At 55.7% G+C, this 13531-nt stretch overlaps 5 protein-coding genes across 5 annotated transcripts; 3 read left to right on the top strand and 2 right to left on the bottom strand.

The window, feature by feature from the left end:
* Positions 1-780: 780 nt before the first annotated feature.
* On the top strand, positions 781-3425 carry N7510_000930 (1-phosphatidylinositol-4-phosphate 5-kinase; the record flags this gene model as incomplete). Its single annotated transcript, XM_056972859.1, has 2 exons — positions 781-1904; positions 1958-3425. 2 exons carry the CDS (start codon positions 781-783, stop codon positions 3423-3425), a joined length of 2592 nt encoding a protein of 863 aa, XP_056837976.1.
* A 1608-nt stretch (positions 3426-5033) lies between these two features.
* Positions 5034-6885, bottom strand: N7510_000929 (putative transcription initiation factor TFIID subunit 12; the record flags this gene model as incomplete). The annotated part of the gene is made up of 3 exons (XM_056972858.1): positions 5034-5288; positions 5386-5718; positions 5803-6885. 3 exons carry the CDS (start codon positions 6883-6885, stop codon positions 5034-5036), a joined length of 1671 nt encoding a protein of 556 aa, XP_056837975.1.
* Positions 6886-7931: 1046 nt separating this feature from the next.
* On the bottom strand, positions 7932-8767 carry N7510_000928 (uncharacterized protein; the record flags this gene model as incomplete). Its single annotated transcript, XM_056972857.1, has 4 exons — positions 7932-8238; positions 8292-8532; positions 8565-8650; positions 8703-8767. 4 exons carry the CDS (start codon positions 8765-8767, stop codon positions 7932-7934), a joined length of 699 nt encoding a protein of 232 aa, XP_056837974.1.
* Positions 8768-9299: 532 nt separating this feature from the next.
* On the top strand, positions 9300-11317 carry N7510_000927 (proteasome regulatory particle lid subunit RPN3; the record flags this gene model as incomplete). Its single annotated transcript, XM_056972856.1, has 3 exons — positions 9300-9771; positions 9824-11121; positions 11174-11317. 3 exons carry the CDS (start codon positions 9300-9302, stop codon positions 11315-11317), a joined length of 1914 nt encoding a protein of 637 aa, XP_056837973.1.
* Positions 11318-11813: 496 nt separating this feature from the next.
* On the top strand, positions 11814-13224 carry N7510_000926 (trans-hexaprenyltranstransferase; the record flags this gene model as incomplete). Its single annotated transcript, XM_056972855.1, has 2 exons — positions 11814-13001; positions 13063-13224. The coding sequence occupies 2 exons, from the start codon at positions 11814-11816 to the stop codon at positions 13222-13224; spliced, it is 1350 nt and encodes a 449-aa protein (XP_056837972.1).
* Between the last annotated feature and the right edge of the window lie 307 nt (positions 13225-13531).

Here is a 13531-nt window from a genome sequence, read left to right as displayed (position 1 = left end):
TTTCAGAATTGTCACCTAACACTGCGATTATTATTCTGAACAGATTCAGAGCACCATGGGAGAGTATTTAGCTAGTCCATGTACATGCTTGTGTTTGTGTACCCTCGTTCTGCTGGTTCAGGCACGAGCTCGGGCTGGGCGACTCCGATATATTGGGCCATCCCGAGGTGTGGCGGAGTAAACCTTCGGTAGAAATTGTGCCGGCAGCTGTTGCTCTCCTTGCGTCCCTGATGAGGGAGGGGGAGGAATGATGGGGTCTTATCACCTCATGTACAGGGATTGGACAGATAGAACAAACACAGGGATCCGTACGTACATGGCAAGAGTGGTGGTGATGATGGGAGTGCAGAGACAGGGCTGAGTGGGCCGTACAGTAATAATCAATTCCTTACGACACGCACCGTCTTTTCTCTCCCGGACAACCATCCTCACTCCCTCTCCCCATCCACCATTTTCATCTTCACCCGTCTCGCCCCCCCTTTCGTTTCTTCTGCTTTCGCTCTCTCCCTCTCTCGGTCATTTGTTTGACCATCACCAATCCACCATCAGCCCCCACACCCCTGCCACAGGCCCGACGATGCCTATCGGTCGCTGAAACATCCTGCCACACGTCCCTCCCTGGCAGGTCTCGACGGAGATCAAGAATAATTCCCTTCGCTCATTTCCGCTGGAACTCGATCCGATTCAGAAGCCTGCTGGCCCTCCGCCAATAAGGGCTCCCAGCCGCCCAGCTCGGGTTGCCGGTCCACGCAGAGCTCACGTCACTTGGCCCCAGTAACCATGCCATCCTTCAACGACGTCTCCTACCAGACCACAACCACCGCGACTGCCACCCATCCTCGCTCGTTTGAGTCGCCCCGCAAGTCCCACGACAAAGCCTCCGTCGGAAACACCTTCCTGTGGACCAACTGGCCCAACGGTGACGCGACCCACGACCACCAGCAGCAGAATGACCGGCACTATCTGACCAACCTGAAGAACGGCAGTACATACTCCCTGAATGGCCCCCGGTCAAGCGTCAGTTCCTACACGCGCGATCTGCCACACTCCAAGGACGGCAGCATGCACTCGCTAGGCAATCTGTCCACCCGCGATCTTCGTGACCCTGGCAGCCGGCCCTCTGCCATGCTGGACCGGAAATCCTCCGACACTGGCCCTGGAGCGGGCTCCGCGTCAGCGTCGGTTTCCAGCCAGCAGGTCAATGGCACGGCCTTCGGTACCCGCCAACCGCCGGCGAAAGCCATGGTCAATGGTGACTCCAATCGCCCGTCCGCCGACGAACCCTCCCTCTCCGACCGCGCCGTCAGCCCATCGAATTCGTGGTTACAGATCCCGCGGCAGGACGATGCCGGTCGTCTCACCCCAGACCTCGACCCCAAGCCCCTTGGCCACCATCGCTACTCGTCTCCACCGGCCCCCTCCGCGTTCGAAGCCAATCAGATGCAAGATGCCCAACCCTCGAGCGCCCGACAGCGACATTCGCTGCAAGTCCCCAGAACAGGTAGCGTTCGGCGGAATAGCCGGGATCAAGGCGAGGATACCGCGTTTAGCAGTGGCCGGCTGTCACCGACCACTGCGGGAATGCGGCGTACCTCGTTTAGTCTCACAAGACGAGCCACCAGGACGTCGGACGTGCATTTGGACGAAGCACAACCAGACGAAGATGCGGCTCGCTGGGCGGAAGCCATCAAACAGAAACGTGCTTCGCGACGGCGCCGGCGTGAGGATGATGATGACGACCGGGTCATCGTTGGGACCAAGGTGGACCAGAACCATGTGAATTATGTGACAGCTTATAATATGTTGACGGGGATTCGCTTTACGGTATCGAGGATCAACGCAAAGATGGACCGGGAACTCACCCCGGCGGACTTCGAGGCCAAGCACAAATTTTCCTTTGATATGTATGTTTTACCTTTCCCTTTTTCAAAGAGACACATCAACTGATCACAACCAGAACCGGAAATGAATTGACTCCCTCTGCCAAATACGACTTCAAATTCAAGGATTACGCACCGTGGGTGTTCCGACACCTTCGCTCCAAGTTTCGACTGGACCCCGCCGACTACCTGATATCTCTTACGAGCAAGTACATCCTGTCCGAACTGGGCTCGCCCGGCAAGAGCGGGAGTTTCTTCTATTTCTCGCGGGATTACAAGTACATCATCAAAACTATCCACCACTCCGAGCACAAGCTTCTCCGGAAGATTCTTCCGGAATACTATCGCCACGTGGAGACAAACCCGAATACTCTGATCTCGCAGTTCTACGGGTTACACCGCGTGAAGATGGCATATGGCCGCAAGATCCACTTTGTTGTGATGAACAACTTGTTCCCACCCCACCGGGATATCCACCAGACGTTCGACTTGAAGGGCTCGACCATTGGCCGTGACTTGCAGGAAGCCGATCTGGAACGAAACCCAAGGGCGACCATGAAGGACCTGAACTGGGTTCGGCGGAGTCGTCACTTGCAATGTGGGCCATCGAAACGAGAATTTTTCATCGAACAGCTGAAGCGCGATGTCGAGTTGCTCAAGAGGCTCAAGATAATGGATTATTCCCTTCTGGTAGGGATTCACGACGTGGAACGGGGCAACGAAGAAAATCTGCGCGACAAGACACTTCAAGTCTTCCAACCTGGCGGCGACCGCGAGGAAGATGCGAGCCCGAACATGCTGATACGGACTCCATCCAAGTTGGAGAACGAACGCAAGGCCCGGGAGCTTCGGATGCTGATCAAGCGCGAGCGCCCTGTACCCCTCGACAAAGCAGCAGCGAAGATGCCGGAAGAGATACTCGATGAGCGCCAGTACCACGTCTTCTACGCCGACGACGGTGGGTTCCGGGCCACGCACGAGAGTGGCCAACCGGGAGAAGAGATCTACTACCTCGGCATCATCGACTGTCTGACACATTACGGAATGTTCAAGAAGATCGAAAACTTCTTCAAGGGCCTCTCGCATGACCGGGCACAGATCTCTCCCATTCCGCCGGAAAGCTACGGCGATCGATTCATCGCCTTCATCAAGGGCATCACCATGTCGAAAGAGGAGGCCGAGCGACGACGAGAATCCAAGGCTTCTGGCCGTCCCTCCGGTGAGAGGAGAGGATCTCGATCTTCGTCTGTCGAGCGGACCATGCAAAACGCCGAGAAGGAGGCCGCCAAGGACGTCTCCGTCACACATCCTCGCACATTAACCACAGTCTGGGATCCAGCAGATGCCAACGGCCCCGGTCCAACCTCGACGCTGCCGATTGTCGACGAAGCGGGTGAGGCTAGCAGTGTGGGAGGCCACAGCCAACACAGCCGACAGGGCCAACCCGCGGCAGACAAGGACCTTCCTCCCATTCCTCACGACTCGCCGCCCCAGCCACCTAGCAAAGGCAAGGAGACCTACCTGGCGCCTTCCAGCCAGCAGTAACTTTGTTCGTTGGCGGTTCCTTTATTTTTCTTTACACTCTTAATTGTGTTTCCTCGCAAGATATCCCCTTGTTGCTTTTGATAGACATTTTTTCGCCCTTTCCTCTCAGCATGGATACCGCGCGAGGCACCTGATTTACTTTTTCCCTTTGATTGCGAGAATTTGTTCGTTGTTCACGAGTGACGCATGTATCATTTTGGGTTTTCTGATTTTGTTGTTCAGCGAACTCACTTTCGTCTGTCTCTCCCTTTTGTTGTCCATGAAAGCCCTTTCTTTTGGATGACTGGTACCCACTACCACTGTCGCTGGGGGGTTCTTCCCCAATCTCTTTTCCTTTTCTTTTTCTGTCTGATCCACACTCCCACTCGCTATATCTATCCGATTCTGGCAGATATTACGAGATGGGTTGGTTGGGGGTTGCCTCGAACTACCCAACTCCTCCATCAATCACTCACTCACTCATAGCATTCTCTATATCTCATTTCCTTCTTCTTTTTTTCCTGTTTCAGATACCAAGCAAAATCCGCTTGCCTTTCTGTCCTGTCATACGTTCCCCACTATTTCGATGACCAGTCTCTACTATCCTGTCCTGATACCCGGACCCTCTATTTCCTTATTGTTTCGTCAACTCGTGAACGTGAACTCGTTTCCTTGCGCCTGTCATACCCTGTACCAATCAATCAATCACTATACCTCTTTGGCAGATCATCATCATCGTCATCATCGTTGTTATTGTCCGTTTCTTGTCTTTCTGTCTTGTTCCGTTCAGCCTTGTCGTTTTTGCCCTGCTCTGTTCTTAGGGTCGATATTATTGTGTTTTTTATATCGAGAGAAAGTTAGAAGACCCGCGCGCGGGAAGTTCGTTTTTCTTCTTGTTCTTGGTATCTTTTCCTACCTATTCTCTTTCCATTAGAAGAAGAAGAGGATGAAGTATGCATGCCTCTTAAGTAGGCTTGTGTTTGGACCACTAGCAGAGTAGCGAGTTAGCAAAACGAGATGTAGGGAGACCGCTGTGCATCTTACTGAGGTTGCTATGCTTGAATGAAACTTCAGCTTTGATTGAAGCTGAGGTGGAGTGTTTTTGCAAGTAAGATTTGGACGTTTGAATAAAGGACTGGGATGCTGCAGTGCAATATATACACGTAGAAAATGATCACTATATGAACTCGACGTTTAGTTAACCCTATCGCATCTCAACCCGCAGTAACAGAGGAGACACAGATACAGAAATGGATACGGATATAAACGCAGGTACAAAAGCCCAGAGACTAGCGAAATAGCAGAGATACCTGGGGTATGTGACAGCATACTATTTCCATTGAATGAATCCATTCCTGAGTTGTACTTCTTCCCATCTCATCATAGCTCCCGTTTTGCACCCAGCCAGTGTGGGAATCATGAAAAACAAACGCCCCCGTCGCCCAAGCACCCATCACCAAATAAATCAAAGCAGAGGGGGAAAGAAAAGAGCAAGGATCCCGCCTATCCATCCTATCCATCCAGAAAACGAAGAAAAAGAAGAAGAAGTCAAGACGCCAAATTCCCTCCCTCCATGAACAAGAGCACGCCCAGGTAACGAACCTAGAAAGAGACTGGAAAGAAGACGGTCTACTCAGTCTTCCCCTGCGTCACCTTCGCAGCCTGGATAGCAGACATCTTCTGCGTCCAGCCCTGGGTGGGCTGCGGCTTCTTAACGGTGCGGAGGTCATCGCTCGAGAAGCCCGAGATGCGCATGTTGTAGTTGCGCTCCAGGACGAGCTGGATGTCGCGCAGCTCGAGGGTGGACGAGGGGCGCAGCTTGGCGAGGCGGCAGGCTTGGGTGATTACGTCGTCGACGAAGTCATCGGCCATTTGGAGGATGAACTGATTATATGTGTTAATGACAGCTCTGGGAAATATGATATAGAGAGAAAGGAAAGAAAAACGAAAGGATGGAGAGAAAAGAGAGGGAAAGGCTCACATCTTCCGCGTCAGGAGTCAACATCTCGCCTTCGCCGCCGCCGGTAACCTGGCGAACGAGGATATCCAGCATCTTCTTGCTGAGCACGCGCTGGCCCTCGCCCTCGAGGACGTAGCCGGGGTGTTTCTGGATCGCAGGCTGGCCCATCATGCCCATGGCGCCGTGGCTGGGGCCGCCGGACAGAGAAGGGCGCGAGGAAGACATGGCGACCGGCTCTGGGGTGGACACGTTCAGAGACTTGGGGATCACCATGTTGATGTTACGCGCCGAGGCCTCCGTCGAGCGGTTGGTCAGGTAGCCCTGCGGCTGGGCGGAGCCTTGATTGGACATTGCCTGGGGGTTATGTTGTTAGGATTTTGATATTACTGCTATGACAGAAGAAAGCTGGGGGAGATTGGGAGAGACCGGGAGACTCACTTGAGAAGCGGGAGTTCCTTGCTGAGAAGAAGCTTGTGGGCGCTGGCCTGGTTGCTGGACTGGTTGTGTGGTGGAAGTGGGAGTGGCGCCAGCAGTTGCAGAAGGAGCCTGTCCCGATTGGGAAGCCGAGGGAGACATGGCTGTTTGGTGCCCCGCCTGGTTGCGCGCCGCATTCACAGCCGAGTTGATCGTGTGCGCCGCCGGCGTCGGAGCCTGCATGCCACCACCCGTAGTGCCTTGGTTACTAGCCACTGCTTGAGTCGCAGCCGGCGCGGCAGCCGACGCAGGAACAGCTTGCTGTTGCGACTGCTGAGTCGATGAGACGGAGGGCATGACGCCCTGTCCACCTCCGGGCTGGTTCATCCCCTGCTGGTTCTGTTGCTGCATCTTGAAGCTCTCCTGCTGCTCCATAAATTTCTCAAGGAATTCGCTGCCCTCACGCAATAACTTCTCCGCCGCCAGCTGCCGATTCTTAAATGCCTGCATATCCTCCTGGGTCATACTGCCCTGCGACTGTCGCTGATTGAACTGCTGGCGCAGATCCGCCAACCGCGCGCGCCCGACCTCTTGTTTCTGCAGCGCAATCCCATACCGGAGTCGAGCCTCGGGGATCCAATTCTGCAGCTGCTCGGGCGTCGTGTTCGGAGGCAAGAAGAAGTTGAGCTGGTTGACCTTGGCCTGAATCGCTGGCAACAACTGACCGAGGCTCTGAGGATTATTCGGCTGCGTCCGCTGCACGGGCTGTCCCTGCACCGCCTGTGCCTGCTGTTGCTGCGCCTGTTGCTGTTGCTGTTGCTGCTGCTGCAGCGCTTGCTGCCGGCTTTGCTGGAAGAGGCGCATCCCCTTCATCAGATTCTGGGACAGCTGCGTGAGCTTCATATGCGCCGTCTGGTACTCGTGGCTCGTCGGGTCGCGCGTGTTGAGCAGCTCCCAGAGGCCACGCACCAGCTGGGTGTGCTGGGCCTTTTGCTGGTCATTGAGGTGTGGCAGCTTCTGCACCTGGTCGGTCCGAATGAGGTTGGAGTGCTGCTGCTGCTGCGCCGTCACCATGGGCTGACCCGCCTGGCCCTGCGACCCATCCATTGTGCTGAATGATGCGTGGAAGGATAGACTGAGCGGATGTCGATGCCAGGAGGTTGTCGATGAGAGGCGGATGAACGGCGAATCGGACTGGGGGAGGCTTTTCACGTGAATGGAGTCAGACTTCAACGAGGACCGGGGTCCCAAGCCAGTTCCCGTGCTCGGAGTGAGCGGAAAGGATACAGCACAAAGGACTGCACAAGAGAATGAGCGGAATAAGGTGTGGATGAGGTGGTGAAGCGATGATCGCAAAGGCTGAGTCGGCAGGAGGTTAAGTTGGACCCGCGTGCGGCTTGGGCTTGGCGCGGCTCGACTGGCGCTCGGCGAACTATACGACGGCGCATGTTTCGACTTACTATGGGCACAATTAGCGAGAACAGATACTAATTACGGAGGATAGATGATGGATGGAAAATTTTCAAAGAATAAGTAAATAAAGCACAAGTAAATTGCTTCCTACAACGGGATTAACTGTAAGCACACTCATCGCACGCACTAGAAATAGTCATCCTAAGGAGAAACCCGTCTAAACAATTTGGAGATGTGGCCAAGTGCTGTTTTATATGATGATACATTCATTATGGGCATTCGTTATGGGTATTCACTATGGGGCTTGAATATTGACTGGAAATTTACTATGTACAATGTCGAACACTTCAACCGGCCTTGGACATGCTTCCAGTCCTGGATCTGAGCCACAGCGTAGACTAGGAGCTGCACTGTCAAAGCGCCTCGAGGCTGCTGGAAAGTATTCTCAGCATTGAGGTGAGGGGTCCACCCTGCCACTCCCTGGAGCAATTTTATCCGACCCTGTTTCGGTTGATCAGACACGGCGCAGACAAATACGCATGATCGCATCTGCTCCCACCAGGAACTATGCCTTGTAGACAACCAGGTAGTGGTCATTCCCCGTCAGGCCCGAGAGCCTCAGGGATCGGGGATAACAACGTTCAGCCGACGAATGCATAACCCAGGGACTAGTGTCCTTTTGCGAGGCGAGAGGCGCTTGTTCAAGCCCGAGAGGACTAACTCAAGAGGGGTCCCTCAGATCAGCCCATCAGCCCACCGAGATCTCGTTCCATGCCGGTCACTCGTTCCTCCAATGCCCGTTTCTTGAGCTCGAGCTCCTGAATCTCAGCTAGCTCTTGCTGGATCTCTTCATCCGTCACATCCGGGGCCTCCGGCTGCGACACAGGAACATCATAATCATCATCGTCGTCGCCGTACCCATGGCTCATTCGCGCCAACTCGGCGGTGTTGGTCGCGACCCGATCCTCCAGTCGAGCAATGGACTCGGTGATCATTCCGTGGCGATATCGAAGGCTGGCAATCTTCTCTGGTGCCTCATCCACGGGACTGTCACTTGGTTAGCACCAATCAACACACAGAAGGAGGGGGCAGGCACGCACTAAACATTGCAGAGCATCTCTGCACCTTGAAGAAGGACTTCAATGTTGACCTCCCCGCGCGGGCCGCGGGTTGACGTGCCGGCCGAGCGCTTGATCTCTTCCATCATGTCCGACCCCAACACCCGGGCCACGGCGGAGTGGTTGCGATTGTTGCGTGTCGAGTAGATGCGACTGGCCATGGACTCGGACTCGAGCTCGGGGAGAAGGTCGTGCCCCGGCGTGTGGCACGTCTTTGGGATGTCTTGGCGGATGGGTCCAGCTGGAACAGAGCACGTTCATGGGCCTCGGTGTCGCGAATTAGAGCTGTGATGTCGTGGGAGCCCAGCAGCGCGTTGGTGAAGATGCGGGGCGGAGGGAAGCTGGAGGCCGTGGTAAGTGACTGATCATAGATAGGAGGGGGAGAAGACTCACGGGAGGTCGGCAATGGCATTTGAGGACAGAGCGATCTGCTCCAGGTGGGAATCGAGGAGCGGCATGGCGATGATGAGACTGGTACAAGTGATGGTTGGTATTGTTTAGTTATGCGCGCGCCAAGGGCAGCTGCGTGTTCGATGCCTCAGGCGCCCAGGCAGTTGCCAGCAACGCAATCAACATCGATCACGCGAAGAATAATAACCATGATAGGAAGTCATCTGCTCGGCGCATTAACTATCCGAGAAGACTGACATACTTCTACACTCTCTTGTCTATCCACATTCTGCAGTCCCTGCACACACACACGCACACGCACTCCGGTGGCCACCAGTAAGCTCCCCTGACTAAGCCCGGTCTGTGTCTTGCGCCCGTCCATCCCATCTCTTGACATCACTCTCTCTTCTTCCATTTCCATCCATCCCCCTTCACCCCCCGGCCATCGTCTCTTTACATTGGCTGCCTATTCGTCTCAGATTAGTTGCTACTTCGTGTCATTGCCCTGTGCTCCGTGCTCCGTGCTCATCCCCATCCCCCTACTTCTCCCCGTTGTTAGCTTGGTGGCTGCTCAGCTGAGCTCGAACAGCTTGGGACAAGATGCCGGAGAGGCGCTCGCTGCGATCCAACAACAAGCCGGACGCTAATGGTGAGAAGGCCCGGTCCAACTCCCAGAAAGACACGGCCGCACCCACCACTCGTGCCGCTGCCGCCAAACAAGCCAAGTCGGCTCCGGCTAAGAAAGGCGCCTCGGCCAAGGGCGCGTCGAACAAAGACATGGGCGAGAACGATCACCTCAATGGGAATCCGGTCGAGAACGGTGTGAATGGCTCCGAGGATGTGGAGATGGGTGAGGATACGGCAGGTGCGGCTCCATCCTCACAGAGCAACACCAGCAAGGATCGGAAAGGTAACGAGAAGATGACTGTTGTAGTGCCCCCGACCAAGGGTTCCAGATCATCCGGCAAGGCTGCCCAGGATAAGGAGGAGGATGTGACGATGGAAGGTGCTGAGGATGAGGACGCTGAGAAGACCGAGCCCGAGATCGACCCGACGGCCAAGGCGATTCAAGGTACAGTTGGTGTCCGGAAGGACCTGACGAGCCAAGAACTAACTGGTTGCAGACATCAAGAACAACTTCACTTTGCTCGAGCGAGCCGTCACCCACTTTGATCCCAGATTCACCCTCCGTGTCCTGCGGTCGATCTCCTCGATGCGGAAATACATCACCCCCGAGGTCCTTTCCGAAGTCGTCGTCGACACGTATCCTGCCTCCAGCCCCACGGCATCATTCTTGCTCGATGCGATCGACCAGAGTGGAGCCTTTGAAAGTGCGCTGGCCAGCTCGAAGATGGACGTGGATACGGACAAGAACAAGGCTGCTCCCAAGGAGATCCTCCCCGAGGTGGACGCGTACCTGTCCATCCTGGTTCAGATCTACCTGTTCGACGAGCGGGAGATCCAGAAGGGAGCGCAGTTCTCGATAGATCTGATCGAGCGTCTGCGCACTCTCAACCGCCGTACGCTGGATTCTCTGGCAGCCCGTGTGTACTTTTATTACTCTCTGTTCTATGAGCAAATTGCTCCGCTCCCTCCATCTCCCTCGGCCGCTGTGACGACGATCCGTCAACCGCTGCTGGCGGCCCTTCGCACTGCCGTCCTCCGCAAGGATGTCGACACGCAGGCCACCGTGATGACGCTGCTGCTGCGCAACTACCTCTCCACCTCGCACATCACCCAAGCCGACCTGCTGATCTCGCACAACCGCTTCCCCGCTGCTGCCTCCAACAACCAGATTGCCCGCTATCTCTTCTACCTCGGTCGAATCCGCGCCATCCAGCTGCAATACACCGAGGCCCATAGCCATCTCATCGGGGCCACCCGCAAGTCTCCCGCTAGCCACAGTGCGCGCGGGTTCTATCAAGCCTCTCACAAGTTGCTGGTGGTGGTCGAACTGTTGATGGGTGATATCCCGGACCGCTCGATTTTCCGCCAGCCGACTCTGGAGCGGGCGATGCACCCATACCTCTTGCTTACCCAGGCCGTCAGCGTTGGTGACCTGGACGGATTCTTGAACATCGTCAACACGCACAGCGCAGCTTTCCGGAAGGATGGCACATACACTCTCATCCTGCGTCTGCGGCAGAATGTTATCAAGACCGGAATCCGGATGATGTCGCTGTCCTACTCCCGCATCTCTCTGCGGGATATCTGTCTCCGTCTGGGACTGGACAGCGAGGAGTCGGCCGAGTATATTGTGGCCAAGGCCATCCGGGACGGTGTGATCGAGGCGACATTGGACCACGAACACGGGTTCATGAAGAGCAAGGAGGTTGGCGACATCTATGCCACCCGGGAGCCCGGCGAGGCGTTCCACGAGCGCATCCGTGCTTGTCTGGCTCTGCATGACGAGAGTGTCAAGGTAAGTTTTTTTTCCCCCTTTAATGTTCATTCTCTAATGGGATTCTCGCCAGGCCATGCGGTTCCCCATGAACCAGCACCGTTTGGAGTTGAAGAGTGCCCAAGAGGCCCGGGAGCGAGAGCGGGAGCTGGCCAAGGAGATCCAGGAAGGAGACATGGACGACGAGGATGCTGGAGGTGATTTCGACGCCATCTAAGTAAGGTCCTCGGGGGGAGGATGCGTGTTTCATAATCCATTTTTCTCTTCTTTTTCTTCCTGGTCCCCTGCATGGGTCTCTATGCGATAGCGGCCTTCTTCCACCTGTGTTAGTTAATTCGTGCGTCGCTTTCTCTTTTCCTCTCGTTGTGTGCTGGGATGTGTACAAGAGGGAATTCTGTGTCTCTTCTACTGGTTTGCATACGATTATCCTCGATCTATTCTTCGTAATTATGTACCTGTAGTTGATCTCTCTTCGACCACTAGGAGCTGTGAGGTGGTCCGTGCGGTTGCCGAGCTTCGTCGAAAACTTCCCGCAACCCATGATAGCCTAGTCGACTGTTTTTCTCCATTCATCCTTCACGTCCCCCCAACCATACGGCCCCTTTTGCTCCTCTCCTTCACTCTTCCTCTCTCTCAATTGACTGATTGATGGGTGTCTTCTGGACTATATAATTGAGCCATCCCATCACCAACCCGGCCCTGCAGCATCGAGCATGCCTCGTACCGTCACGGCCACCGGGCTGATCCTCTCATCACGAGCGCTCTCAACGCCTCCTGTATGCGCCCAATGCCTCCGTGATGACCTCCGGGCAACCTACACAGCCATCCAATCCCGACGATACCGACCCACGCGGCGGAAAGACGTCTCCCCGTTCGGTGCCGCCGTGTCCGCCGCCCAGACCATCTTCAAGGGCCTACCCAAGGCACCGCCGGGCATCTCCGTCGACCCGCTGCGAATGGTGGGCAAGGAGCTCAAGTTTCTGACCAAGAACATCCGCCAATTGCTGGGCTCGGGTCACCCGGCCCTGGACAAGGTCGCCAAGTACTACACCCGCAGCGAAGGCAAACACATGCGGCCCATGCTGGTTCTGCTCATGTCCCAGGCCACAGCCATGGACCCGCGGAAACACCACACACACCCGGGCACAACCCCCGTCGACGACCCGTTTAGCGCGTCCTCGATCCTAGACGACGCTAATCCCGACGCCAACCCGCTGGTGGCCCGTTCCGCCGAGGCCCAGTATGATTTTGCGGGCGACGACAACATTCTGCCCTCGCAGCGGCGGCTGGCGGAGATCACGGAGCTGATTCACACGGCCTCCCTGCTGCACGACGATGTCATCGACAACGCCGTGACGCGCCGCGCGAGCAGCTCCGCCAACCTGGCATTCGGGAACAAGATGGCCGTGCTGGCGGGCGATTTCTTGCTGGGCCGGGCCTCCGTGGCCCTTGCCCGCCTGCGGGACCCAGAGGTGACAGAGCTGATGGCCACCGTGATTGCCAATCTGGTGGAGGGCGAGTTCATGCAGCTGAAGAACACGGCGCAGGACGAGTCCAACCCCGTGTACACCGACGAGACCCTCTCCTATTACCTGCAGAAGACGTACCTGAAGACAGCCAGTCTGATCAGCAAGTCCTGTCGCTCGTCGGCCGTGTTGGGCCGCAGTGCCCCCGAGGTTATCGAGGCGTCCTATCAATATGGCCGGAACCTGGGCCTGGCGTTCCAGCTCGTCGATGATCTGCTGGACTACACTGTCACCGAGGTGGAGCTGGGCAAGGCCGCCGGTGCGGACCTGGAGCTCGGCCTGGCCACCGCGCCGCTGTTGTTTGCATGGAAGAGTAACCCCGAACTCGGCCCACTGGTGGGCCGGAAGTTCCGTGAAGAAGGCGATGTGCAGAAGGTGAGTTTTCCCCCTTCACAGTCTTTTATGAAAATTGTTGAGACTAACGATGACTCTCTAGGCCCGTGAGATGGTCTACCGCAGCGATGGCGTCGAGCAGACCCGCGCCCTGGCCCAGGAATACGCCGACAAGGCCGTCGCGGCGATCAGTGACTTCCCCGACAGCGAGGCCAAGGCGGGCTTGGTTGAGATGGCGGAGAAGACTATGCGCCGCCGGAAGTAGGGGATTGCATCATGGGATCCGTCTGTAAAGATATAGTTGTTTCTTCTCTCCTTCTTTTTGACTTGGAGCACATGTATACCTAGATTTTAGAGGCTTGAACTGATACATATGAAATGTTCTCTCTGCTTGCAACCTATCCCGGAATGACGTATTTCTCCATATCACCGTAGAGTTTCTCTCCACTCTATACTTGGTCCCTGAACAATTAGTTCCTGACAGCTGTACATTCCAGCGGGGTAAGTAATGTTTGTAAAAGCGGAGACTGTAGGAATACATTTATTACACACTAGGATAGCCGTTACATACG

The sequence above is a fragment of the Penicillium lagena genome (genome assembly GCF_028827675.1).
Source record: "Penicillium lagena strain IBT 129212 chromosome Unknown utg000001l_segment0_segment0, whole genome shotgun sequence".
NCBI lineage: Eukaryota > Fungi > Ascomycota > Eurotiomycetes > Eurotiales > Aspergillaceae > Penicillium > Penicillium lagena.
This window is presented reverse-complemented; position numbering and strand designations above follow the sequence as displayed.